This window comes from Sturnira hondurensis, unplaced genomic scaffold (genome assembly GCF_014824575.4).
Source record: "Sturnira hondurensis isolate 20B ecotype Veracruz unplaced genomic scaffold, ASM1482457v3 Scaffold0009125, whole genome shotgun sequence".
Classification (NCBI taxonomy): domain Eukaryota; kingdom Metazoa; phylum Chordata; class Mammalia; order Chiroptera; family Phyllostomidae; genus Sturnira; species Sturnira hondurensis.
Genome location: NW_028081756.1, coordinates 3,277,978 through 3,305,399, shown reverse-complemented (window position 1 = coordinate 3,305,399; position 27,422 = coordinate 3,277,978). Strand labels below are relative to the sequence as shown.

Below are 27,422 nucleotides of genomic sequence, written 5' to 3'. Positions count from 1 at the left end.
TTATCTGAGCATAAGGAAGGTACTTCTCATGAGGGTTTGATAGCCTGTTTCAGGGAAGAAGGGAGGTTTGAGTAACCTTGCTTCTGCCATCTTAAACCTCTTCAGCTTAAAATATTGAATATGCCAAAGGGGAACATGTCCTGAATTTCATACACACTTGGGTGACCATGGTTTATGAAAATAAAAGAAAACAATTGTTACTAACAGGTGCTAGATTGATCTGTCAATTTTATTAATATAAAAATATAACATCAGAATTTCTAAGGCATGTATTTTCATAAAGACATCACCTCTTCCACACACATGGTTATCGAACTAGTGAAAATAGAGCCCATGTGAGAATCATGTATGATTTATTACCAAATTTTTCTATATTTTTTCCTTAGGTTGTCAATGCCAGGGTAATAATAAAATTTTATAGATCTTAATTTAAAAAATATTGAGAAGTTTTTCACCTCTTAAGAGAAACTTTCATAGTTTGTAGCAGAAAACAATCTATTATCTCATTAGAATTTAAAAATGTATATTTAGCCCTGACTGGTATGGCTTAGTTAGTTGGGCATCATCCTGCAAAGCAAAAGATTGCTGGGTCGAATCCCAGTCAGGGCACATGCCTGGGTTATAGGTTTGGACCCTAGTTGGGGCATATGTGAGAGGTAACTGATTGATGTTTGTACCTGACATCAGTGTTTCTCTCCTTCCCTTCCCCTCTCTCTCAAAATAAATAAATGAATTTTAAAGTATATTTATATATTTGAATTAGAAAATGTTTTGGAAGACTCTATACCAAGAATGTTCACAGTAGGCATCTGTTTCTAGCTTTTGAGATTTGGAGTGGTTTCGGGTTTTTTTATAGCTTTTATATTTTCATTGTTTTTTTGTAGTGAAATACCTGTCATTAAAAAATAAGTAAGGGAATTTTTTAAAAATTGTAGGTGTGAAAAATTCCTGACTCGACTGCATGTCACTTACGAAGGTACCATAGAAGGAAATGGTCAAGGCATGCTACAGGTAGGTGAATCACAGCAGTGTGTGTATGTTTGGGACTTTTATCAAGCTTATGATAGCAAAGGGAATTTGAAAGCTGTTTATTTATTTCCTAAGCCAATTAAATACAAAGAAGCATGATAGCAGAAGGGAGAAAAACATGGAACATCATCTTGACAGCTGTGGTAATATTGTTACTTGCCAATGTACAGTCTCTGTTTCTTACATGAGCCACTTTTTTAAAAAAGCCTTTGACAGAAAATCCCAAGATTTGGACAACACCAGGTCTCTTGGTTCAGACATAGATTGTACGTTGACAGTGAATGAAGTTCCTAGAGTGTGGTCTTGACAAGCTGTCACCAGACAGTTGTTCTTTTCTTTAACGACTTTTGCTCTGCCCTAAATGATGACCAGCTTGAGATGTTTTTCTGCCACCAACCTTGTTTAGGTCTAGGAGGCAGACGTCTAAAACTGATTGATAAGAAACTCCTTTCTCCCATATATAATCATTTTAGCCTTGTGAACCAACTATGTTTGCTGTCTTTTCCCTTTTGTAGAGCAGATATTTTTTCCATCTCTCAGTCTTTGCTATTAATCTGTGTTACTGCCTTTACTTGGAAAATATTTTTGGAAAAGAGTTAACAAGCTCTAAATTGATGTAACACCTAACCCGAACACATGTTTTGCTCTTGCTTCAGAGTGATTTCTTTTTCAAATCACTCATCAGAGAAAATGTTAGTGATTTGTGTTTTTATGTCCTTATCCCATTTATAAGCATATTATAATATCAGTTTATCTTAAAGAATCTTGTAGATCACTTCACTTACACTGGGAATAGCTGATATTTTTTTCTTCAATCCTTATTTGATACATGTACAGGGTGGGACAAAAGTAGGTTTACAGTTGTTCAAATGGCAAATAATACAATAATTAATAAATAATAATAAAAGAATAAATTCTGTGTTTCATGTATTCACAACTGTAAACCTGTTTGCCCTACCCTATACTGAGTCAGAACCTACATAAAGCAGTTGCCTGAGAATAGACTGTTTGAATAATAGTGTTGTAAGATGACTGGATTAATTTGGATTTGGCTAGTTATATGATACTGTAAGTGCCTAATGATACAGATTCTTTTTAGCATTTCCTTTAATTAGATATATTTGTAATTGAAATCTTCAAAGAAGCAAGCTGTATTTTGTTTTAAATCATCTCTCCTAGTAGTGATTATTGAGATAATAAACAAAAATACTTAGGATAACTGAATTAATATTTGTCTTGTACTTAAAAATTGTTTTACATTTGTATCTAATCAGTACCTTTTCTTCTATTTAAAACAGTTATTTTGAAATATGTTTAAAATTTGTTTCAAATGAATATCACTTTTCCCCACATTTTCATCTCCATGATGTTCTTTCCTACATTAAAGTCTTGGTTGGATTAACTGAGGGAGTTTTACTACACTCAAAATCAACAAAGCTACTGTTAGTTAGCACTGTAGGAATGCCGGCTTTCATTACAATACAGTTCAACAGGAACTATTTTACAACATTCAAGGTTGATATTCTCCATACTTTTCTGGAATGTATTACAGATGAAATATGAAACTTCAGAAGATTAAAGGCTTCTATTAATTGTTCTCTCTGTTCATGCCATGTATCCCTAGGAGATCAGGGAATATTATATTGCAGTGTCACAAAGCTTCTTGTGTAGCATATAAATTATATTATGCTGAATGGCAGCAACAACAGAACCTCTAAAGGAGTATTATCATTTCTCTCTTTTCATCAAGTTATAATTCAGAAACTGAGTAATCTGAACAAGTAGCTTTAGAGTGGGTTGGAAAATGACTAGGTAAAAATAGAGAAGCACTCACATGCTATTTTCATGTACTGGAACTAGTTACTCACCTGTAATAGCTTTTTATTAAGAACTTTTTTTAAGTAGTAGAAACTTTGATTTTCTAAAGGACTGCTTTCAGAGGCATGTTGAATTTAATGTATTTATTTCTGGGCATACATTTCAAGTAATAAATGTTGGCCTTTTAAAAAAAATGAGCAATAGCATGGACATTGAATGAATTTCATTTATCGTTGCCAAGTAGTACATAAGTTGGATAAACCTTATATTTGCATTTTGACTATTTACCGTGTTGCAGTAAAAGTTAAGTTTAGCTAATCTCAAATCTTCTTTATTTCTTATTTTTATTTGCAGTACCATTATAGTTAGACAGTCTCTCAATTTAAGTGCTGTTTATTTTATATCTTATTTTGGGTCTCTCCTTTACTTTCTTTCTAGTCAACCTATTTGAGGACCTAACTGTGCTTGTATAAACTCATCAGTAGTCACCTCATCAGTCTCTGCTTTTAATGTTATGCTCTTCCAGTTTATTCTTTAAACTGTAGGCTGAATTATCTTCCTAAAACACAGGTCCTTGTGTTGTTACTTTTTTGGCTTGGGGGGGAATCTTTCCCAGAACCTTCAAAATTAAGTAAAAGTTTTTTAGACCCTAGACTATCTCATCAAAAACTGTGACTCCCCTCATACTGTGCATTGCTACCAGGCATGGGGAATCTGCTTAACACTCTACCCAGACAGCTCTTTACATTTGGTTTTTCTATGTTCTTGCACAGCTATTCCCTCAGCCTGAATGCCAGCAAAATCCAGATTGAATGACATGTCCTCTTGTAATGCACCCTATCCTTCCTATGCTCTAATTTTATTTAATTGTATTATTTGTGCAGTATCAGAGGAATACTAATAAATTATTTAATAATTATTCTATCATTCTGCTTATGTTCCTGACTCCCATCTAGATTGTAAATGCTGTCAGGCCAGGAAGCATGTTTTACTCATCTTTGTATCCCGTGGTCCCCAGCCCAGTACTCAGTCAGTATTTGTTGAATTTGTTATGGTTTAAACTGTTCAAGTTTAAGCCATAAGTTCTCCAGTCCATAAAGACCTCATTATGTAGTAGGTAACTAATTTTGTTGGATGGACTAGTGGTCTAGCTTTAACCAAAATTACTTTTCTATAAAAGCTAAAGAGTTACTCTGTTTTTTACTAAATCAAAAAATTGATTTAGTAAAACCAAATATATATGATTCTCTATGGTAACTCATTTTAAGAACTTACCTAGTTGTAATTTTAAATATTTTCTAATTTCTTTTATAGTAAAAGAATGCTTTGCCCTCTGTTAATTTCTGTTTTTTCTCAAACTTTTCCATATCAAAAGATTCATATTCTTGTTCTACTCTTTTGTAAAATAGACTTCAGATTGTCATTTAACATCATAATTGCTTTAGAGAACACAAGGTTTCAGAAATCTTTTTTAAATATTTATTTTATTTTAATTGTTGTTCAAGTAAAATTTTCTGTCTTTTACTCCCATCCCGGCTGCCCCCCACCCCTCCCCATGTCCCTCCCATTTCCACCCCTCACCTTAGTTATTGTCCATGTGTCCTTTATACTTGTTCATGTGTGTCCTTCCCCTTTTCCCCTGTGATTCTCTCCACTCTCCCCTCTGGTCCCTGTCAGCCTGTTCCTATTTCAGTGTCTTTGGTCATATTTTGCTTGCTTGTTTTTAATTTCCATCTCTCTGATAGCTAGCAATATTGAGCATCTTTTTATGTGTCTCTAGATCCTCTGTATGTCCTCCTTGGAGAAGTGACTATTCAAGTCCATTGCCCATTTTTCATTTGGGTTGCTTGTCTTCTTAGAGTGGAGTTCTGTAAGGTTTTTGCATATTTTGAAGAATAAACCCTTGTCTGAGGTATCATTGGCAAATATGTTTTCGCATACAGTTGGTTCTCTTTTTATTTTAACACTGTTTTCTTTAGCCATGCAGAAGCTTTTTATTTTGATGAGATCCCATTTGTTTATCCTTTCCTTTATCTCCCTTGCTGTAGGGGACATATCAATAAAAATGTTGCTGTGTGAAATATCTGATATTTTCCTGCCAATGTTCTCCTCTAGGACTTTAATGGTGTCAAGGCTTATATTTAAATCTTTTGTTTGAATTTATTTTGGTGTATGGTGTAAGTTGGTGTTCAAGTTTCATTTTTTTGCATGTAACTATCCAGCTCTCCCAACACAATTTGTTGAACAGGCTATTTTTACTCCATTTTATGTTGCTGTCCCCCTTGTGGAATATTAATTGACCATAGAGACTTGGGTTTATTTCTGGGCTCTCTGTTTTGTTCCATTGGTCCATGTGCCTGTTTTTATGCCAGTACCAGGCTGTTTTGATTATAGTGGCCTTGTAACACAGTTTGGTATCGGGTATTGTGATCCCTCCTACTTTGTTCTTCTTTCTCAAAATTGCAGCAGCTATTTGGGGTTGTTTATGGTTCCATATAATTTTTAAAGTTTTTGTTCTATCTCTGTGAAATATGCCATTGGTATTCAATAAATACTGCATTTAATCTGTAAATTGCTTTGGACATTTTGATGATGTTAATTCTTCCTATCCATGAATATGGTATATGTTTCCATTACTTTGTGTCTTCCTTGATTTCTTTGTTCAGTGTTGTGTAGTTTTCTGCATACAGGTCTTTTGCCTCCTTGGTTAGGTTTATTCCTAGGTACTTTATTTTTCTTGTTGCTATATCACCTGGGATTTTTTTCTTATTTCTGCTTCTGCTGTTTCATTGTTCACATACAAAAATGCCTTTGATTTCTGGATATTGACTTTGTATTCTGCTGTTTTGCCAAATTCATTTATTAGTTCCAGCAGTTTTTTGGCCGAGTCTATAGGATTTTCTGTGTACACTATCATGTCATCTGCAAACAGAGACAGTTTTGTTTCCTCCTTTCTTATTTGGATGCCTTTTATTTCCTTTTCTTTTCTGATTGCTGTGGCTCAAACTTCCATACTATGTTGACTAGAAGTGGAGAAAGTGGACAACCTTGTCTTGTTCCTGATCTTAGTGGAAAAGATTTTAGTTTTTGCCCATTGAGTATGATGTTGGCTGTAGGTCTCTTATATATGGCCTTTAGTATGTTGAGGAATGTTCCCTCTATTCCCTCTAAACACTTTGATGAGTGTTTTGATCATAAATGGGTGCTGTACCTTATAAAATGCTTTTTCTGTATCTATTGATATGATCATGTGATTTTTGTCTTTGCTTTTCTTTATGTGATGTATTACACTTATTGATTTGTGAATATTGAACCATCCTTGCATTACTGGGATGAATCCCACTTGGTCATGGTGTACGACCTTTTTAATGTATTGCTGGATGCAGGTTGCCAATACTTTGTTGAGGATTTTAGCGTCTATGTTCATCAGCAATATTGTCCTGAAGTTTTCTTCCTTTGTTGTGTCTTTATCTGGTTTTGAGATAGGATCATGATGGCTTCATAAAAAGAGTTTGGGAGCCTTCCATCATTTTGGATTCTTTGGAATAGTCTGTTGAAGGATAGTGGTTAGCTCTTCCTTAAATGCTTTGTAGAATTCTCCTGTGAAATCATCTGGTCTAGGGGTTTTATGTGTTGGGAGTATTATGATTACTGCTTCAGTTTCTACTACTGTTATGTGTCTGTTCACGCTTTCTGCTTCTTTTGCCAGTGGGGTGTTTAAATCCCCTTTTATAATTGTGTTGCTGTTAATATCTCTGTTGAAGTCCTGTAACATTTTCTTTGTTTTTGGGTGCTCCTAGGTTAGGAGCATATGTGTTTAATGTTTATGTCCTCTTCCTAGATTCTTCCCTTGAGTATTATGAAGTGACCTTCTGGGTCTCTTTTTATGGCCCTTTTTTTTTTGAAGTCTATTTTGTCTGATATGAGTGTTGCTACCCCGGCTTTTTTTTTTTTTAAGGATTTTATTTATTTTGGAGAGAGGGGGAGGGAGAAAGAGAGAGAGAGAAACATCAGTGTGTGGTTGCCTCTCTCTCGCCCCCACTGGGGACTTGGCCCACAACCCAGGCATGTGCCCTGACTGGGAATCGAACTGGTGACCCTTTGGTTCACCATCCCTGCTTTTTATTCCTGTCTGTTTTGTTTGAAAATTTGTTTCTAGCCCCTCACTTTCAGTCTGTGTAGGTCTTTTGTCCTGAGGTGGGTCTCTTGTAAGCAACATATGTGTGGGTCATGCTTTCTCATCCATTCAGCAATTCTATGTCTTTTGATTGGAGCATTTAATCCATTTACGTTTAATGTTATTATTGAAAGGTACTTATTCATTGCCATTTTTGTACCTGTGTTCCTCTCTCTTTCTCTCTTTTCCTTCCCTTCCTAAAACCAGTCCCTTTAGCATTTCTTGCAGAGGTGATTTGGTGGAGGTGTATTCTTTTAGACTTCCTTTATCTGGGATGCTCCTTATTTGTCCTTCTATCTTGATTGAGAGCCTTGCTTAGTAAAGTAGCATTGCTTGCGGGTCTCTGCTTCTCTTTACTTGGAATATTTCTTGCTATTCCCTTTTGCCTTGGAGTGTTTCCTTTGAGAAGTCAGCTGCTATTCTTATGGGGGCTCCCTTATATGTTACTTCCTGTTTCTCCCTTGCTGCCTTTAAGATTCTCTCCTTTGTCTTGGAATTTTACCATTTTAATTATGATGTGTCTTGAAGTGGGCCTTTTGGGGTTCTTCTTGATTGGGACTCTCTGTGTTTCCTGGATTTGTGTGACTTTTTCTCTCATCAAATTAGGGAAGTTTTTCATCATTACTTTTTCATATAGGTTTTCTATCCCTTGCTCTTCTTCTCTTTCTTGTATCCCTATTGTATGGATATTATTACATTTCATATTGTATTGCATTTCTCTTAATCCCTCTTCATGCTTTCTGAGCCTCTTTTCCTTTTCTTGCTCTGAGTGGTTTTTTTTTCTATTTTGTCCTCCAACTCCCTGATCCGATTTTCTGCTTCATCAGTCTTGCTTTTGCTTCCTTCTACTGTGTTCTTCAGTTCAGAAATTGTATTCTTCATTTTTTCTTGGCCCTTGTTGATAGTTTGTTTTTCCATTTTCGTGTTGATATAGTTTGCAGTGCGCTCATTGTAGTTTGCCTGTAGTTTCTGGTACCTCATTATGAGCTCATTGAACTTTCTGATAACCATTGCTTTGAACTCAATATCTGATAGTTGACTTGCCTCTATTTTATTTAGCATTCTTTCTGAAGCTTCCTCCTTTCCTTTCATTTGTGGATTGTTTCTTTGTCTTTCCATTGTTTGTGAGACTCTTCTTGTTAGCCTCAGCTTCATAAATTGAGCTGTTGCAGCTCCTCAGGTTTATGGTGTGAACTTCTGTGGTAGAATTCCTGTGAGATTCAGTGGTGTAATCTCCTCGATCTCCAGAGCTCACTGGTCTTAGGCTGTTGTTTGGGTTTTGATTGTTGTTGGGTCTTTCTTTGGTGGTTCCCTCCCACCAGCTTGTTAACTGAGGGTGGCTTTGTCCACCCCCTCTTGTATTTTGTTGTGCTGGTGAGAGTGGGTTGTGTTGAAGCTGGTTCTTCCATGTGTACAGGTTTTGAGGATTCTCTTTTGCTCTTGTTCAGTTGTTTATACTGGGTAGTTTCTCCACTATTGAGTTGTATTTCCAGATAGGTCCTGGATTGAGGTTTGTATGGTTTCCACTCCCTCCTTCACCTTCTTCTTTTGTTATCTGTTGGTGGTTCCTTTGTTGTTGGGTTTCCTCTTCCAGTGGGTATCCTGGTGTTGATAGCTTCCACCTACTCCTTTGTGATCATTTGGAGGGGGAAGGAAAAATGGTTTAAGACAGCAAGAGAATATTCTATGATATTTATAGTAGCAGCTGGTAGAGAAGAGATAGGAGATCCTTTGGCTATGTATAGTGTTAACTGTGATCTTCCACTCAACTAGCCACTTTTTAGAAAGGATGGAAAGAAGGTAAGGCTCTTATTATGGAGGGAAGGGTTGTGATTTTGATGTAGAAGACAGTGAGGTTGTGGGAGGTCAGGTTCTGAGGTAAGGTGAGAGTAAAGGATAGTAAATAGGTGCAGTGTGTGAAAGAACAGAGTTAACCACTACAGTATTATATAGTTCAGGAAACAATGAAGTGGGCTAAGATCTGGGAGGGGAGTTGTGTAGTGTTTACAATAGTATGGAATAGCTATTATTTACAATAATATTAGAGCAACAATCATATGACAGAATATATGTGATCTGCATTATAAGAATAGAGAGTATAGGACCTTGAGTAGTGTGCTAAAGGAACACAAGTGACCTGAAGGACAGTAAATGATCAATACAGTATGAAAGAGAGAACAGGGGAAACCTGTCAAATGATACAATATAACCAGCCTAGCAATGAAGACTGTACAGAAAGAAGAGGAATACAAAAAATACTATTAAAATAAAGGATGTAAGAATAATGAAAAAATGGTAATACAAATATGAAATAACTTGCAGGTTTTCTGTAATAGCAAAGTGAAATTTGTCTCACTCTCTCAGCTGTTGGGATGCCCCCTCTGTCTCCAACTCTGTTCTTTTCATTGTTCTAGGTTTTTTGTGGGTATTTTAAAAAAGAAGGAAGGAAGAAGAGATAAAATTGGAAAGAAAGGAAGAAGGAATAAAACAAGATAGAAGGAGAGAGAGGAAAAAGGAATTGAGATATAAAGAAATAATAAAAATTTAAAAATAAAAAATTACTTAAAAAAACAACAACAACAAAAAGAAAAACCTCTTGTTGGTTACAAACTGGCCAAACCAGCTTTTCTGGTCTTGCTAGCCTAGGCAGACTCAGTGGGTTTTCTCCCTTCCAGATCAGCACTCAGTCTTCCTTTGCCCCCTCTTTCAGGCGCTAGCCTGGTGCCTGTCCAGGGGGGCCTTGGGTGTGGAATGTAGGCCTTCATCAGAGCACACTCTTCCCAGGGTTACCACTGTGGCTGGGGCCTTCTGCAGAGTGCACTCTGCCTGGGGCCACATGCTTTGTCAGGCCACCTCCAGCCCCCAGTTCAGGTGTGCACTCTTCCCAGTGCTGTAGGGTCCTGCAGGGCCTCCTGTGCCCCCTTGGTAGCACTGTCCAGCAGAGTGTGGAGGAGTCTGGAGCACAAAAGAATTCCCCAAACAGTGTCTGTTTTTTCACTTTTTCTTTTTGAGAAATTCCTCCTACTCAAGCCTGCCGCTCAGTACAGCAGTCTAGCTTTTCTCACAGCCCAATTCTCTGGCAAGACCAGGACTATGGGGTCAGGGCCTGTCTCAGCTCGTCTCTTAACTCTGCCCAACCAGCATCCACAGACTCCATGGGTGCTCACATCCCCTGTGTGTTTTCCACTTAGTCCTTATTCCCCTCTCTATTACTTAAAGCAACCAGGTCTCTCTCAGTGCTGCTGGAACCTTGTTAGGCTGGGAGGAGCAGTTTTCCCAGCTCTCTCGCAAGATCCCTGTGACAGACCTGGCAAGCACTGGGCCTGGGGCTGCAGCCTCTCTAGTCCCCATACCTAGGACCCCTGATACCTAGGACCTTATTGACCTTAAGCACTCTCCTTACTGTCTGGTTTTTCAGTGCCCGCTACAAGTTTTGGTCTCGTGTTTTCATATATGCTGGGGTACTGTTGGCTGTTTGCTCTGTTCCTCTGTAGATCAGCTAGGTTTTTCTCCCATATGTAGGGGGAAGTGGAATCTGCTCCCTCCTACCTTGCCGCCATCTTCCTCCTCAAGAAATCTTATATTTGAAAAATAGTCTGAACAAAATGCCCTTGCCAGTGTGGCTCAGTGATTATAGTGTCACCATGCAACCAAAGGTTTGTGGGTTTAATTCCCTGTCTGGGCACATACCCAGATTGCAGGTTTATCCCCGCTGTGGTTGGGGAAATGTGTGACCCCTGGTTTGGATGTTTATGGTCCCTGGTCCCTTCATAGATCCCCAGTCTGGGTTCAAGGGAGGGCAAGCAGTCATTGCTTCTCTTGCATCATTGTTTCTCTCTCTCCCTTCCTCTCTCTCTGTAAAAAAACAAATGAAAACATCCTGAGGTAAGGATTAAAAAATAAATAAATACATACATAGATATGTACATACATATGTAAAATAATACAAAACTCTATATTGGTCTCTGCCCCAGCTTTTGGCATGGAGCTCCTTCCTAAAACCCAGGTTATTATGTAAGTGAGAAGAGCACTAGGAATATCTTTTGTTCTCATATTTGGTCTTTGATTTTGATTCCAGAGTTCCTAGATCCCTTGGAATTTTCTGGGTGATGGGCATGTTTTTTGTTCTAGTGACAGGTGATTCTTGGTGGACTCCTGGATAGCTTCAAGATGGGGGCTGGTCGCCAGAAAGTCAAAGTCATGCTTTGAAGTTTGGAACAATCTACCCAACCTCCATCCTCAAGGAAAGGGAGAGGAACTGGAGACTGAGTTAATGATCAATCATGCCTACATGCTGTAGGTTTTATAAAAATCCCAGAAATAAGGGGTTCAGAAAGCTTCCAGGTTGGTTAACAGGGAGAGTGACTTCTGGAAGCTCTGTGCCACTTCCCACATACCTTGCTCTGTGTATCCCTTTATCTGTTGTTCATCTGTATAATTTATCATATCCTTTTTGATAAATCAGCAAGTGTAAGTAAGTGTTACCCATAGTTCTGTGAGCTACTTTGGCAAATCATCAAAGTCCAGGAGAGGGTCATGGGAACCCCTATGAATCAGTCAACTAGAAGTTGTGACTTTGAGTTCACACCTGAAGTCTGATAGTCTTGTGGGACTGACTGGCTTCCACAAGAGCAAAAACCCTTGGCTTTTGGAATCCCATGCTAACTCTAAATAGATAGTAGTGTCAGAACTGAATTGAATTATAGAACATCTAAATGGTATCACAGAATGGCTTGGTGTGAGAAACCCATACATTTTGGTGTCAGAAGAGTGTGTTTGGTAGTGTGCCAATAAAGGAGAGATACAGGGGTGGTTTTCCTACACAGCAATAAGCCTTTCTTATATTACTTACTGAATTCTGTTTTTGTGTATTTGATTATGTGTGTACACAGTTGTGTGTGTCTGTAATATAACTCCTCAAACAGAACAATCGAAGGCAAAGATGGAAACCATTTCTCACATATTTCCCCATAATTTCTAGCATAGTGTTGGACACTGTGGAGTGCTTAGTAACTTTAAGACAAACAATAATGGCAAGTTGAGTTTGCTTTCTCTTGAGGATTATGTCACTCATCGTTATTAATTGGAGCTTTGGGATCTCATTTTAGTACTCCATAGAGAGCTTATGTATAGTTGTAAACTAAATTGGAAATATTAATTTAGTTGACTCTTTAGTGTTAAACTAGACTTCGTCTTTGTTTTTTTAGTTTATAATGTTTACATAGTGTGGAGTTTGCAATTGAATTTAGAAGGACAAAATTTGTATCTCTTTATTCTTCCGCAGAAGAAAAGGTTATGCAGAAAAGGTCAATCACTAAACTTTATAGTTCTTTAAGAGTAAGTGTTTGATGGCCATATTATATAAGAAAGGTACAGTTACATTAAAGTCTGTGAAATGCATAAGTGGAAACCGAGTAGTGAATGGTGTGGAAATGATCTTGATAAATCCTTTCCATTTCTTGATCTGTGGCCCTTGGAATACAGAAAAGGTTTATAAACAAAGGTCGATGTAATTATTACATTGAATCTTTTTTCCTAAAAGCTCTATTTTCCATGTTTCTTGCAAGGTTTGGGGATCCAGAGAAATAAGCAGAGATGTTAACTGCAATGAAATGGAAAGAGTAGTCAACCACAATCTAGTCTCCCTGAGAAGATTACTAATTTGGGGATTGATTTATATGGGGAAGGAAAGCAAGATTAGAGCTTAAAAGTAGTATACTTCTTTATCATATATGTAGGTATTTTAGATCATCATTTAACATGCCACATTTTTTCAAATAGGTGGATTTTGCAAATCGTTTTGTTGGAGGTGGTGTAACCAGTGCAGGACTTGTACAAGAAGAAATTCGCTTTTTAATCAACCCTGAGTTGATTGTTTCACGGCTCTTTACTGAGGTGCTGGATCACAATGAATGTCTTATCATCACAGGTTAGTTTGGGGAAATCTGGACAATGGGGTAATTTCCCCATCTATGAATATCTATCGTGAAGACTAGAGGCCACCCAAATGAGCTTTACTCTGCCATGGATATGAGTCCCAACTTAGGTATTCACTAATGTATACTTGGTTTTTCGAAATTGTTATATAGTTGACCCTTGAACACCAACCTCACCCTCCATTCCATGCAGTCAAAAATTCATGTATAATTTTTACTTCCCTAAAACTTAAGTTGTCCCTTGGTGTCTAGGACCCCACACATGTACAAAAATCTCCTATAAAAATGGTGTAGATCAATAGATACAGTTGGCCCTCTGCATCTGCAGACTCTCAAATGGGGATCAAAGACTGTACAGGTTATTTATGGAAAAAAATCTCTATATAAGCGGCACTATGCAGTTCAAATTTGTGTTTTCCAAGGTCAACTCTAGCTTTATTTTTTTAATCTCGAATAAGACATTTTATCCCCATTGTTTTTTCCTAGACATCATTATTTGAGGAACAAGGGTAAAAGCTATTCAAAATCCTTCAGTTTGAATTTTTCTGATACAATACCCTTAAAAAGAAGAACATGAGAGGACTTTGAGTGTGTATTCTATTACTATTCCATTATATTTCTACAGTGATTTGTTATACTTTAGTATAACAAATATTTTAGTATAACAAATGCAAAAACCACAGTTACAGTGTTTCGAGAGATTCAATACAATAGTGAGCTTTAAAAAAAATCAGTAACTTTATGGTTACCCTAATCTCTAATTCTAGGAGAAAAATTGTGATTATCTTAGTATCTCTTCTTGATTTAAATTAATAAAAACAGAGAGAAATACAGTCAAATTTATACTTTAAGTCTGTTATTGAGATATTTCTTCAAATTTTTTTAAATTGAGATAGCACTGTGTCTCAGTATTTTCTTGTTGAATGCCCTACCAAAGTTAATGATTAAGTCATAGCTCTTAAGAAACTCTTAATCAGTCACCTTAGGTAAGGTAAGCCTTTTATTAAAGTACCTAAAGGAACATTCTCACATAAAAAGCATAATTACTGTTCATTCAATACCTTTTTCTTTCTGCAAAGGGGGATTTGTTATTTCCTTTTTGAATCTATTGTTGCTTTGAAATTAGTGTAGGAGACTAAACATTCCAACTGAGTTGGAGAATTTGGTGGATTGTTAGTCCCAAAGATGACGATGGGAGAAAAACCATTCCCTATGAGTTATATCAATGTATATTCAATGGATTCACCTCCAAAGAGATATGTTCGAGAACTAAGATTCTGAGGTCTCATCTTAATACCACATTCTTTGTCTTGGATTCATTTGTAGGCCACCTTCAGGAGAGTATCTAAATTTTGTTTTATGTTTTGTTTTCAATATTCCCTCTTTGTCTTTGTCTTTCAGTGACTTGATTATGATGTGTTTAGGTATGAATATATTTGACTGTCCTGTTTGGAGTTCACTGAGCTTCATGAAAGTTTAGATAAATTAAGTAAATCTGTGGCCATTATTTCTTCAAATACTCTTTTTTAAAATACATATTTTTAAACTTTTATTTTAATTGTTGTTCTTGTACAGTTTTCTGTCTTTTACTCCCATCCCAGCCCATCCCCCCAGCCCTCCTTACCTCCCTCCCATTCCCCCCACCCCTGGTTTTTATCCATGTGTCCTCTATACTAGTTCCTGTAAATCCTTCCTCTTTTCCCCTGGAATTCCCTCCCCTCTCACCTCTGGTCCCTATCAGCCTGTTCTCTATTTCACTGTCTTTGGTTATGTTTTGCTTGTTTGTTTGTGTTGTCGTTTAGGTTCTTGTTAAAGGTAAGATCATATGGTATTTGTCTTTCATCACCTGGCTTATATCACGCAGCATAATGCTTTCCAGTTCCATCCATGCTGTTGCAAAGGGTAGAAACTCCTTCTTTCTTTCTTCAAATACTCTTTCTGCTCCTTTCTCTCCTCTCCTTGTGGAAATCCCATCATGCATATGTTGGTACCTTTGAAGGTGTCCCACTGATCTCTGAAGCTCTGCTCATTTATTTGTTGTTTCTATTCTTTATTTATTTATTTATTTTTGTTCCTCAGACTGGATTACCTAAAGTTCATCAATTCTTCCTTCTGCCTGCTCTGATCTGCTTTTGCAGTGAAGTTTTAGTTCAGTTATTGTACATTTTAACTCCAGAATTTTCTGTTTATTTTTAATAATTTTCATCTTTTTGTTGAGAGTCTCTGTTTTGTGAGGCATTATTTTCATACTTTCATTTAGTTCTGTAGACATATTTTCCTTTATTGTTCTTTGAACATATTTAAATAGCTGATTTTAAGCCATTGTTTAATAAGTCCAACAGCTGGGGTCCTCGGAGACAGTTACTATATTGACTAATTTTTTTTCTGAGTATGGGCCCTACTTTTTTATTTCTTTGCATGTCTCATTTTTTTGTTGAAAACTGGACATTTTAAATAATGTGTTAACTCTTGAAATTGTATTTTTCTCTTTTCCCAGAGTGTGTTTTTGTTGTTTTTTGGTGGTATTTCTTTATTTACTTTTCCAAACTGATTTTATAAAGTCTGTATTCTTTTTGTTTGTTTGTTTTGGTATCTGATCTTTTTTATTGAGGTATGCTTGACAGATAACATTTATATTAGCCATTATATTTTTTCATGTACAGCATAATGATTCAGTATTTGTATATATTGCAAAAATGATCATCGCAATAAAGCTGTCAAAATTCATTACCAAACGTAGTTACAGAAAATTTTTTGATGATTTTTTAAGGTCTACTCTCCTAGCAACTTTCAAATATGCTATATATACTGTGAATTTGATCTTAAAACAAAGAACAGAAGAATTTTTTAGCGTGGCAATGCATATTAGTATGGAAGAACCTAAGTACCATCCTAAAGAAAAGTTCAGTTAAGTAAATTCTCAGATGCCTTAGGCACAGGTAGGAGAAGGCAAAGAGAAATAGGAAGTAACACCAAGCTTCTGTCCTGCAGAACTTATTTTGATGTTGGAGTGGAGAGGGTCTTTTTCTTTTTTTCTTTTTTAAATATTTTATTTATTTATCTTTAGAGGGGAAGGGAAGGAGAGAGGAAGAGAAACATCAATGTATGGTTGCTTCTCATGCATCCCCTGCTGGGAACTGGCCCCTGCCGGGAACTGGCCTGCAACCCAGGCATGTGCCCTGACTGGGAATCGAACCACGATTGTCTGGTTCGCAGGCCCGCGCTCAATCCACTGAGCGAGAGTCTTTTTCTTCTGTGAGAATACAGGAAATGTGGTTGATGGCATCCATTCCTGGGAAATGACAGCAGAACATGGCAGGTCACCCAGACATTCAGTGGCATGGCAGAGAGAAGGAGCCTGTGCAGAGGCAGCAGCAGGAGGAGGGTTAAAGGAGCAAAGGAGACACAAAGCCTTGGGGAAAATGTTCCAGATTCCCCACATAAGCACTGGGCTCTTTCTGTCTAGCAGAGGTCTGTGTTGGCTTAGAAATCTGAGAGGGAATATATCTGGGAAGGACATACCCTTACTTAGTTTTGTAAACACCAAAGGTCTGTATTTGTGTGTGTGTGGCCAGTGAAGTCTCTACTTGGTTAGATTTGTAGTCAGCTAATGGTTGGACAAATGTTTCCTTAAGTGCCTAGAACCAGTTAGTTTCTCAGTCCTTGCTGAAGGGCTCTTTGTGTTGTTGGTCTCATCCACCAGTCCTCGAAGCAGTTGACACTTCATACTTGTACTTGACATTCACTTCCTGTATGCACAGAATCCCAAGGTTAGACAGAGAGGACTGTCTCATTTCTTAAGCATGTCTCATTTCTTAAGCTATGGGCAGGTATGTGGCCTTCTGTATTTCTGAAAAGATACTTAGGTCTTTTCAAAGCCCATATGGGCATCTTAATTCCTCAGGTTTTTCTTTGAAACTTTTTTTCATGTGTTTTAAAGATTTTTATTTATTTATTTTTAGAGAGGGGAAGAGAGGGAGAAAGAAAGAGAGAAACATCAGTATGTGGTTGCCTCTCATGTGGCCCCCACTGGGAACTGGCCTGCAACCCAGGCATGTGCCCTGACTGGGAATCGGACCTGTGACCCTTTGGTTCACAGCCTGAGCTCAGTCCACTGAGCTACGCCAGCCAGGTCATCTTTGAAACTTTTTGTTAGCCTGTTGTTTGCTCCAACTATTATTTACTGCCTCAGCAGCTACAGTGTTAAACAATTGTTTATAACTGTTTTCAGCAAACATCACTAGAGATTAGGGTTTTCTTACTGGGCAAGCTTCAATTCAGATCAAATATAGTCTTGTAAGTAAATCTTCCAGGAAAGCACCAGACAGGTTATATAATGGCAATTCTCTGAGAATGGGGCTTTGAGGAGCTTTAGCCCTCTTCTGTCACCTCGGGTAGCTACCAGGCTGCTAGTTTTCATTGATTATTGGATGTTGGTCTTTAAGGATACCACAGAGCCTGGAAGAGTGGAATAGGACAAGTTAAAAACACCACAAAACTCACTCTTTTTACCAAGATTCAGTCACTTTTCTTTTAATAAACACTCCTTGGACTGCTTCAAGACTTTAACTCCCAATAGTTCAGAAAAAGTTGATTCTCACAATTTTTACCATTCGTCTTATTGCTTTTATGGAGGAGAGAATTTACTCCATCATTTTTGCTGATATATTCTTATCTATTTTAAGTACTTGTTGGTAAAAAGGCTTTCAAGTTATTTCACATCATTTAGATAGTCTATGTTTTTAGCATGATTTTTATTGTATTTTCCCATTACCATTTAGTCCCGTTATACCTCTTCCCCCTCATAATCACCACTGTGTTATCTATGTTCATGAGTCCTTTTTCCTTTTTGCTTGATTCCTCCACCCTCTCAAATCCCACTGCTATATCTGTCATCCTGGTTTCTATTTCTTAGTCTGTCCCCATTTTGCTTGTTAGTTCAGTTTATTCATTACATTCCACATATGAGTGAAATCATATGATATTTTCTTTCTCTGACTGGCTTACTTCACTTAGAATAATGTTCTTCAGGTCTATCCATGCTGTCACAACGGTAAAATTTTCTTCTTTTAACTACTCTATTCTACTCTTCTTTAATGAGTAGCATTCCATTATGACCCAAAAGCTAGAGACAGTCACATTTCATACCTTCAGAGCTGTCTAAAACAGTATAAGACCAGTGTTCAAAGTTTTATTTGTCCAGCAGTGGATTTATGACGGTTTAAATTTTTTTCTGTAATTCCTGGTACTCTCTTCTCCACTTATACCTTCCAACTGCATTCTTTGTATCTGCATATATAATGAACAACAAATAAATATAGCTAAACCAATATGTGAGCTGAGACAATACTGAGAATAAAAGGGTATTATTACCTTTCCATTTTCTTACAACTTGGATCACAACCTCTATCCAGAAAAAATCCTTTGGCAAGGTTCCACTCCTAATTTACTAAATGAGCTCAGAAAATTAAGAGGTGTTATTTTTTGCCTTAACATATCAACACAGCACACTCTTGTTTCAGAGAGCTGTGAAGATATGGAATGTGACTATCTCAGCATTTGGGTGTATCAAATAATACTTTAGAAAAGCTTTAAATTTTAGTAGATAAGCTAGATTTGAACTGAAGGCTCAAAAAAATTGTCCATCAATTTTTAAGATGAATATACATTTGATCCTTGAACAATATAGGTTTGAACATTTTTTTGAGATTTCTTTTTTTTTTTTGAGGTAGAAAAATATTTTTATTTTATTTTATTTTTTAAATAATTTTTTATTTAATTCTTGTTCAAGTACAGCTGTCTTATATTCCCAACCCTGCCCGCCCCCCGCCCCATGCTCGCCGCATCCCTCCCATTTCCGCCCCCCACCCTTAGTTATTGTCCATGTGTCCTTTATACTTGTTCATGTGAGTCCATCCCCTTTTCCCCTATGATTCCTCCCCTCTCCCCTCTGCACCCTGACAGCCAGTTCCGTATTTGAGTGTCATTGGTCACATTTTGCTTGCTTGTTTGTTTTGTTTAGATTCCTGGTAACAGTGATATCATATGGTATTTGTCTTTTACCGCCTGGCTTATTTCACTCAGCATAATGCTTTCCAGTTCCATCCATGATGTGGCAAAGGGTAGGAGCTCCTTCTTCCTTTCTGCAGCATAGAATTCCATTGTGTAAATGTACCATAGTTTTGTGATCCAGTCATTTACCGATGGGCATCTAGGTTGCTTCCAACTCTTGGCTATCGTGAATTCTGCTGCTATGAACATTGGGGTGCATAGGTTCTTTTGGATTGCTGTTTCAGGGTGCTTAGGATATACTCCTAATAGTGGAATTGCTGGGTCAAAAGGCACACTAATTTTTAGTTTTCTTAGAAAATTCCTTACTGTTTTCCATAGTGGTTATACCAGTCTGCAACCCCACCAACAGTGAACTAGGGTCCCCTTTTCCCCACAAACTCTCTAGCACTTGTTGTTTGTTTCTTTGTTTATGATAGCCATTCTGACTGGTGTAAAGTGGTATCCCATTGTGCTTTTAATTTGCATCTCTCTGATAGCTAGCAGTATCGAGCATCTTTTCATGTGTCTCTGGATCCTCTGTATGTCCTCCTTGGAGAAGTGTCTGTTCAAGTCCTCTGCCCATATTTTAATCGGGTTGCTTGTCTTCTTTGCGTGGAGTCGAGTGAGTTCTTTGTATATTTTGGAGATTAAACCTTTGTCTGAGGTATCATTGGCAAATATGTTTTCCCAAGCTGTTGCTTCTCTTTGTATCTTGATACTGTTTTCCTTAGCCATGCAGAAGCTTTTAATTTTGATGGGATCCCAGTGGTTTATTCTTTTCTTTATATCCTTTGCTCTAGGGGACGTATCAGTAAAAATAGTGCTGCGTGGAATATCTGAGATTTTCTTGCCAATGCTCTCCTCTAGGACTTTAATGGTTTCATGGCTTATATTTAAGTATTTTATCCACCTTGAATTAATTTTGGTGTATGGTGTAAGTTGGTGCTCAGGTTTCATTTTTTTGCATGTAGCTGTCCAGTTCTCCCAACACCATTTGTTGAAAAGGCTGTCTTTACTCCATTTTGTGTTATTGCCCCCTTTGTCGAATGTTAATTGACTGTAGAGAGTTGGGTTTATTTCTGGGCTCTCTGTTCTATTCCATTGGTCTATGTGCCTGTTTTTGTGCCAGTACCAGGCTGTTTTGATTACAGTGGCCTTGTAATACAGTTTGATATCAGGTATTGTGATCCCTCCTACTTTGTTCTTCTTTCTCAAAATTGCAGCTGCTATTCGGGGTCTTTTATGGTTCCATATAAATTTTTGAAGTGTTTGTTCTATGTCTGTGAAATACGCCATTGGTACTTTAATAGGTATTGCATTGAATCTGTAAATTGCTTTGGGTAGTATGGACATTTTGATGATGTTAATTCTTCCAATCCATGAACACGGTATATGTTTCCATTTATTTGTGTCTTCCTTGATTTCTTTCTTCAGTGTTGTGTAGTTTTCTGCATACAGGTCTTTTACCTCCTTGGTTAGGTTTATTCCCAGATATTTTATTTTTCTTTTTGCTATATCGAATGGGATTTTTTTCCTGATTTCTGCTTCTGCTGCTTCATTGTTGGTATACAAAAATGCCTTTGATTTCTGGATATTAACTTTGTATCCCGCTGTTATGCCAAATTCATTTATTAGTTCCAGCAGTTTTTTGGTAGAGGCTATAGGGTTTTCCATGTACACTATCATGTCATCTGCAAACAATGCCAGTTTTGTTTCCTCCTTTCCGATTTGGATGCCTTTTATTTCCTTTTCTTGTCTGATCGCTGCAGCTAGAACTTCTAATACTATATTGAATAGAAGTGGTGAAAGTGGGCAACCTTGTCTTGTACCTGATCTTAGTGGAAAAGCTTTTAGTTTTTGCCCATTGAGTATGATGTTGGCTGTAGGTCTTTCATATATGGCCTTTATTATATTGAGGAATGTTCCCTCTATTCCCACCTTGCTGAGTACCTTTATCATAAATGGGTGTTGTACCTTATCAAAAGCTTTTTCCGCATCTATTGATATGACCATGTGGTTTTTGTCTTTGCTTTTGTTTATTTCGTGTATTACATTTATTGATTTGCGTATATTGAACCATCCTTGCATCCCCGGGATGAATCCCACTTGGTCGTGGTGTATGATCTTTTTGATATATTGTTGGATGCGATTTGCCAATATTTTGTTGAGGATTTTAGCATCTATGTTCATCAGTGATATTGGTCTGTAATTTTCTTTCTTTGTTGTGTCTCTATCTGGCTTTGGGATTAGGGTGATGCTGGCTTCATAGAAAGAGTTGGGGAGTTTTCCCTCCTTTTGGATTTTTTGGAATAGTCTGTGAAGAATAGGGGTTAGCTCTTCCTTAAAAGCTTTGTAGAATTCTCCTGTGAAACCATCTGGCCCAGGGCTTTTGTGTGATGGGAGTTTTTTGATTACTTCTTCAATTTCATTTGCTGTTATTGGCCTGTTCAGGTTTTCTGCTTCTTTTTCATTGAGTTTTGGAAGATTATATTTTTCTAGAAATTTGTCCATTTCACCCAGGTTTTCAAATTTCTTGGCATACAGTTCCGCATAGTAATTTCTTACAATCCTTTCTATTTCTGTGGTATCAGTTGTAATCTCTCCTCTTTCATTTCTGATTGTGTTTATTTGTGTCCTCTCTCTTCTTTTCTTAATGAGCCTACTTAAAGGTTTGTCTATTTTGTTTATCTTTTCAAAAAACCAACTCCTGGATTCATTGATCTTTAGAATTGTGCTTTTAGTCTCTATGTCATTTAATTCTGCTTTGATCTTGGTTATTTCCTTCCTTCTACTTGCTCTGGGCTGTCTTTGTTGTTGTTCCTCGAGTTCTTGCAGGCGTTGGGTTAGGTTGTTTGTTTGAAATGTTTCTATCCTCTTTAGGTGAGCCTGTATTGCTATGAACTTCCCTCTCAGGACTGCCTTCACTGTGTCCCATAAGTTTTAGGTTGTTGTGAGTTCATTTTCATTAGTTTCAAGAAGTTTTTTGATTTCTTCCCTAATTTCATTCTTGTCCCATTCGTTGTGTAATAGCATGCCATTCAATCTCCATGATTTTGGGTGTTATGGGTTTTGTCCTGTGGGGTTGGTTTCCGATTTCAGTCCCTTGTGATCAGAGAAAATGCTTTGTATGATTTCTATTTTCCTGAAGTTGTTGAGACTTTTTTTGTGTCCTATCATGTGATCTATTATTGAAAATGTTCCATGTGCACTTGAAAAGAATGTGTATTTAGCTTCTTTGGGATGGAGGGCTCTATATATATCAATTAGGTCCATTTCATCTAGAGTGTCGTTTAATGCCGCAATATGTTTATTGATATTTTGTTTGGAAGATCTGTGCATTTTTGACAGTGGGGTATTAAAATCCCCTACTGTAATTGTGCTGCTGTCAATATATTTCTTGAGGTCCTCTAGGATTTTCTTTATATATTTGGGTGCTCCTGTGTTGGGTGCATATATATTTATGATGCTAATGTCTTCTTGGTGGATTGTTCCCTTGAGTATTATGAAGTGACCTTCTGGGTCTCTCTTTATAGCCCTTTTTTTGAAGTGGTGAAAGTGGGCAACCTTGTTGTGTATTTTGTCTGATATGAGGATTGCTACCCTGGCTTTTTTTCTTGTCCATTTGCTTGGAAAATTTGTTTCCATCCTTTCACTTTTAGTCTGTGGTGATCTTTTGACCTGAGGTGGGTCTCTTGTAGGCAGCATATGTGTGGATCATGCTTTCTTATCCATTTAGCCATTCTGTGTCTCTTAATCGGTGCATTTAATCCATTTATGTTTAAGGTTATTATTGAAAGGTACTTATTCATTGCCATTTATGTACCTGTGTTCCTCTCCGTCTCTCTCTTTTCCTTCCTTTCCTTAAAGCAGCCCTTGTAGTAATTCTTGTAGAGTTAGTTTGGTGGAGGCGTATTCTTTTAGACTTCTTTTGTCTTGGAAGCTCTTTATTTGGCCTTCTATCTTGATTGAGATCCTTGCTGGTAAAGTAGCCTTGGTTGTAGGCCTCTGTTTCTCATTACTTGGAATATTTCCTGCTATTCTCTTCTTGCTTGGAATGTTTCTGTTGAGAAGTCAGCAGCCAGCCTTATTGGGACCCCTTTGTATGTTACTTCCTCTTTCTCCCTTGCTGCCTTTAGGATTCTCTGTTTGTCTTGGAGTTTTGCCATTTTAATAATGATGTGTCTTGCAGTAGGCCTCTTTGGGTTCCACCTGCCTGGGACTCTCTGGGATTGGTGTATTCGTGTGACTTTCTCTCTCCTCAACTTAGGAAAATTTTCCGTTATTACTCTTTGAAGTAGGTTTTCTATCCCTTGTTCTTCTTCTCCTTCTGGTATTCCTATTATTCGGATATTATTATGTTTCATATTGTCTTGCATTTCCCTTAGACTCTCCTCATTTTTTCTGATTCTCTTTTCCATTACCTTGTCCATCTGGGAGATTCTTTCCACCCTGTCTTCGAGCTCGCTTATGCGGTCTTCCGCCTCATCAGTCCTACTCTTCATACCGTCTACTGTGTTCTTCAGTTCAGAAATTGTATTTTTCATTTCCTCTTAGCCTTTGCTGATGGTTTTTATTTCCTTTTTCATGTTGGTATAGTTTTCCGAGAGTTCGTTGTAGCTCCCCTGTAGTTTCTGGTAGCTCGTTGTAAGCTCTCTGGATTTCCTGATAACTAGTGCTTCGAATTCAATATTTGATAGTTGACCTGCCTCTATTTCATCTAACATTCTTTCTGAGACTTCCTCCTTTTCTTTCATTTGGGGATTGTTTCTTTGTCTTCCCATTTTTTGTGATGCTCTTCTTGTTGGCCTCAGCTTCTTAGATTGATCTGTTCTGGTACCCTGAGTTTATGGTGTGAACTTCTGTGGTAGGATTCCTGTGAAATTCAGTGGTGCAGTCTCCTGTAGATATCTTGGTGTTCTCTGCTCTCACTACTTCTCTGGTTGGTTTCCAGCTAATCAAACCTTTTCTTCTGGTCTCACTAGCTGCAGCAGCCTGAGGGGCTGTTAGTGTGGCTCTTCTCGCGCCTTGGTACGCTCAACTGGTTTTGCCAGTACCCCCCCACCCCAAGATCCACAGTGGCACCACTCTCCCGCGCCCTACTGAGAGCGGATTTTCTCCCAGGCTTTCCAGCCCTGGTCTGGCGTGAGGGTGTGCACTCCCAGCCAGGCTTTCTTGTTCTCATATGCTTGGGTGTGGACCTTTCCCTGTGTTGTGGCTGAATACACAGGTCAACTCACAATTCTCCCAAACCAACAGCAACAGCCTGACTCCCTGTGTTTCCCTGTCTACACCGGCTGAGTAGGGATGGAGCTGGCGGCTGGCTCTCTTTCAGGGGCCCAGCCCGCAGCCCGAGACTCCCTGAGACTGTTTGATAGCCGGTGCAGGTCCTGCGCCACAGGGATCGCCCTGGCGTCTGTCAGTTCCCCAAGCCGAGGGTTGGCACAGACCCCGCACCGCTGGGAAAGCACGGGCGACTGGTGGTTCCCCAAGTAGAGGGCCGGCATGGGCCCCGAGAGTCCCAGGAAGGCGTGGGCAACCTGCAGCCACCGAAGCCAAAGGGCACGGCTTGACTCCCAGTGCCTCCCAGTCTGCGCCAGCTGAGCAGGGATGGAGTTGGTCTGTGCCGGGTGAGCAGGGATGGAGCTCGCAACTGACTCACTTCTAGAGGCCCTGCCTGCAGCCCGCGACTCCCCGAGACTGTTTGAGGGTTGGCACAGGCCCCGCGAAGCAGGAAATGCTCTGGCAACTCTCAGTTTTCCCAAGCTGGCAACCTGACTCCACGGGTTATCAGAGCTTTCTGGTTTGCTTCAGAATGCTCACTCCTCTCTGTGCCGCTACTGGCAGAGCGATCTCTTATGCTGTTTTCCAATCTGCGCCCTGCCAGATGGGGGGGTTGGTGCCGGTGACCAGTTCTCTCCCAGAGACAGTGTTGCCCACCCTCGGCTCTCAGAGACCGGGTCAGCCGGCCAGGGCCCTGGCGTGGCTTGGCCGGGGGCCTGCCACTGCCTCTGTGCTGCTCTCTCTTACCTTGTTCATCTGTGGTCGTCTCCTCTCCTCAACCTCTGGTCATTCAGTGTCCGCTACACTCTCTGGAGTCCTGCCTTCTTATATGCTGGATCCCAGTTGGGCATCTGCTGTGCTCCTCCGCAGATCAGCCAGGTCCTTCTCCGGTGCATGGAGAGAAGCGAAATCCTTTGTCCTGCTCTGCCGCCATCTTCATCTTCTCCCCCCATTTTTTGGAGATTTCCTTACTACCATGAAGCAATTGCATCATTTATGGTAGACTACCATAAAGTAATCATATTGCTGCTTCTTTGTTATCAATACATGAATTATTATACTCTTTTCATATTATCTTTGGGTTATCTTTTCATTTTTGATGTCTTGTGTTAGTAATACATATAACATCTACAGTGTTTGTATGATGTAATAACAGTATGACATAGGTACTGGCAGACACTTGATTCATTTTGTAAACATGACATAAACGTACAGTATCAATAAATACAGTATAGTACTGTAAATATAGTTTTTCTTCCTTATGATTTTCTTAGTAACATTTTTTTCTCTAGCTTACTTTATTTTAAGAATACACTATAGCCCTGGCCAATGTGACCTGGTTGGGTGTCATCCACAAACCAAAAGGTCACAGATTCCATTCCCGGTGAGGGCCCATGCCCAAGCTAAGGGTTTGGTCCCTGGTTGGGGTGTGTTGGAAAGGCAGTCAACCAATGTCCCTCTCCCACATCAATGTTTCTTTCCCTCTCTTTCTCCTTCCCTTCCCCTCTCTAAAGAAAGAAAAAGAGAATACAGTACATAATACATATAACATACAATATATATGTTAATCAACTGTTATCAATAAGCCCTTCAGTCAGCAGTAGGCTATTAGTAGTTAAGTTTTGGGGGAGTCAAAAGTTATATGTGAATTTTCAATTATAAGGGAGGGTTCCTCCTCTAACCCCCATGTTGTTCAAGGGACAACTGTACATCATTGAAAAAAAAAGTTGGTAGAATGCTGGGCATTTAAACTCAGTGTTGCCCCTTTGCCTCCGGACTTCTCTGGGGCCGACAGCCACCCAACTTAGGGCCAGAAGTATTGGGCTCAGCTGACTACCAGGGGCTCCAAGTCAAACTAGCAGTTTGCAGGTGGCTGCACCAGGGTGCCAGAGGACTTTGCCCCAGTGGTATCAGAGCCACTGTGCAGGAGCCACAGCTGCTGCAAGGTGCTGGTATCTGTAAATGGTTCAACATGAGAATGGGGTTTGTCTTCCTGTCCATGGCTGCCTGTGCTGGGGTTGCGCTTGACCCCACTGGTGAATGTCTTTGTGCACCAGAGTTAGCTGCAAATGGAGGGCTTCAAGAGCCTGAAGGAGGGTGAGATAGTGGAGTTCACCTTTAACAAGTCCTCCAAGGGCCTGGAGTCTATTTGAGTCACCGGCCCTGGTGGGCTGTTCTGTATTGGAAGTGAGAGGCGGCCAAAAGGGAAGAACATGCAGAAGTGCAGATTAAAAGGAGACAGGTGCTACAACTGTGGAGGTCTAGACCATCATGCCAAGGAATGCAGGTTGCCACCCCAGCAGAGGAAGTGCCACTTCTGCCAGAGCATCAGCCATATGAAGTCCCAGCAGGTCACTAGCTCACAGGGAAAGCCAGCCCACTTTTGGAATGAAGAAGAGATCCATAGCCCTGTCCTGCTCCCAGATGCCCAGAATTGAGCTACAGTGAGTGGGAGGCCATCCTTTTGTGATCAAGAAGCTTCAAGGAGCAGGCATCAATTGGCAGAATGGATAAAGTGGAGACAGGGTGGGTAAGGGGTAGCTGGCACTGCCGTGTATCTCAGGCTGGGTTCTATAGCCTCAAACTCTCTTCCTTCTTGGTTGAGAGGATGGGGGAGGCAAAGGAATTCCAACCACATTCTATCCAAATGCATGTGAGGGTTTTGGGGGAAATCCTTCCCTAAATGCTTTATTTGAGTCTCCAGCTTTTGAAAGTGACCTAGATAGGGAAGTTGCTTTCTTTTTAAAGAAGGATATGTAATGATATTTCTCCTGCCAGAATGAAAAGATTAGCATGAGACCAGATTGATGAACCCAGCCCACAAACGACATTCTGTGAGAGGGAATCTCTCAAGGGTACAGCAGGGTGTTTCCTTATCCCCCATTCTTGGGAAAGGATGCTGAGAATTGCCCCCAAGCAATGGGTTGTGACTATAGACAAAGGGGATGGTTGTGGAACAGCTGCTGACCTGCTGTGTCTAACCTCACTCCCACCTCATTTCCAATACAATTTTATTTCATCCCTTTGGTAACAGCACTTTGAGTCCCACTTTCTCCAGGATGCCAACTGCACTAGCTGCGTGCAGTATGTATGATATATCTTGTGTGTTTTAACTTTTTTTCATAATATAA

The 27,422-nt window shown here is 39.0% G+C and overlaps 1 protein-coding gene and 1 pseudogene across 2 annotated transcripts in view; both read left to right on the top strand.

Moving 5' to 3' along the window:
• PARG (poly(ADP-ribose) glycohydrolase) overlaps positions 1-27,422 on the top strand; it is a 215,949-nt gene that overhangs the window by 126,362 nt on the left and 62,165 nt on the right. For both annotated transcript variants that reach the window (XM_037056688.1, XM_037056687.1), the window contains exons 12-13: positions 936-1,011; positions 12,806-12,953. In XM_037056688.1, coding sequence (XP_036912583.1) covers positions 936-1,011; positions 12,806-12,953 — 224 coding nt within the window. The remainder of the gene's footprint in view (positions 1-935; positions 1,012-12,805; positions 12,954-27,422) is intronic.
• LOC118994101 (protein lin-28 homolog A-like) lies at positions 16,764-26,729 on the top strand (annotated as a pseudogene).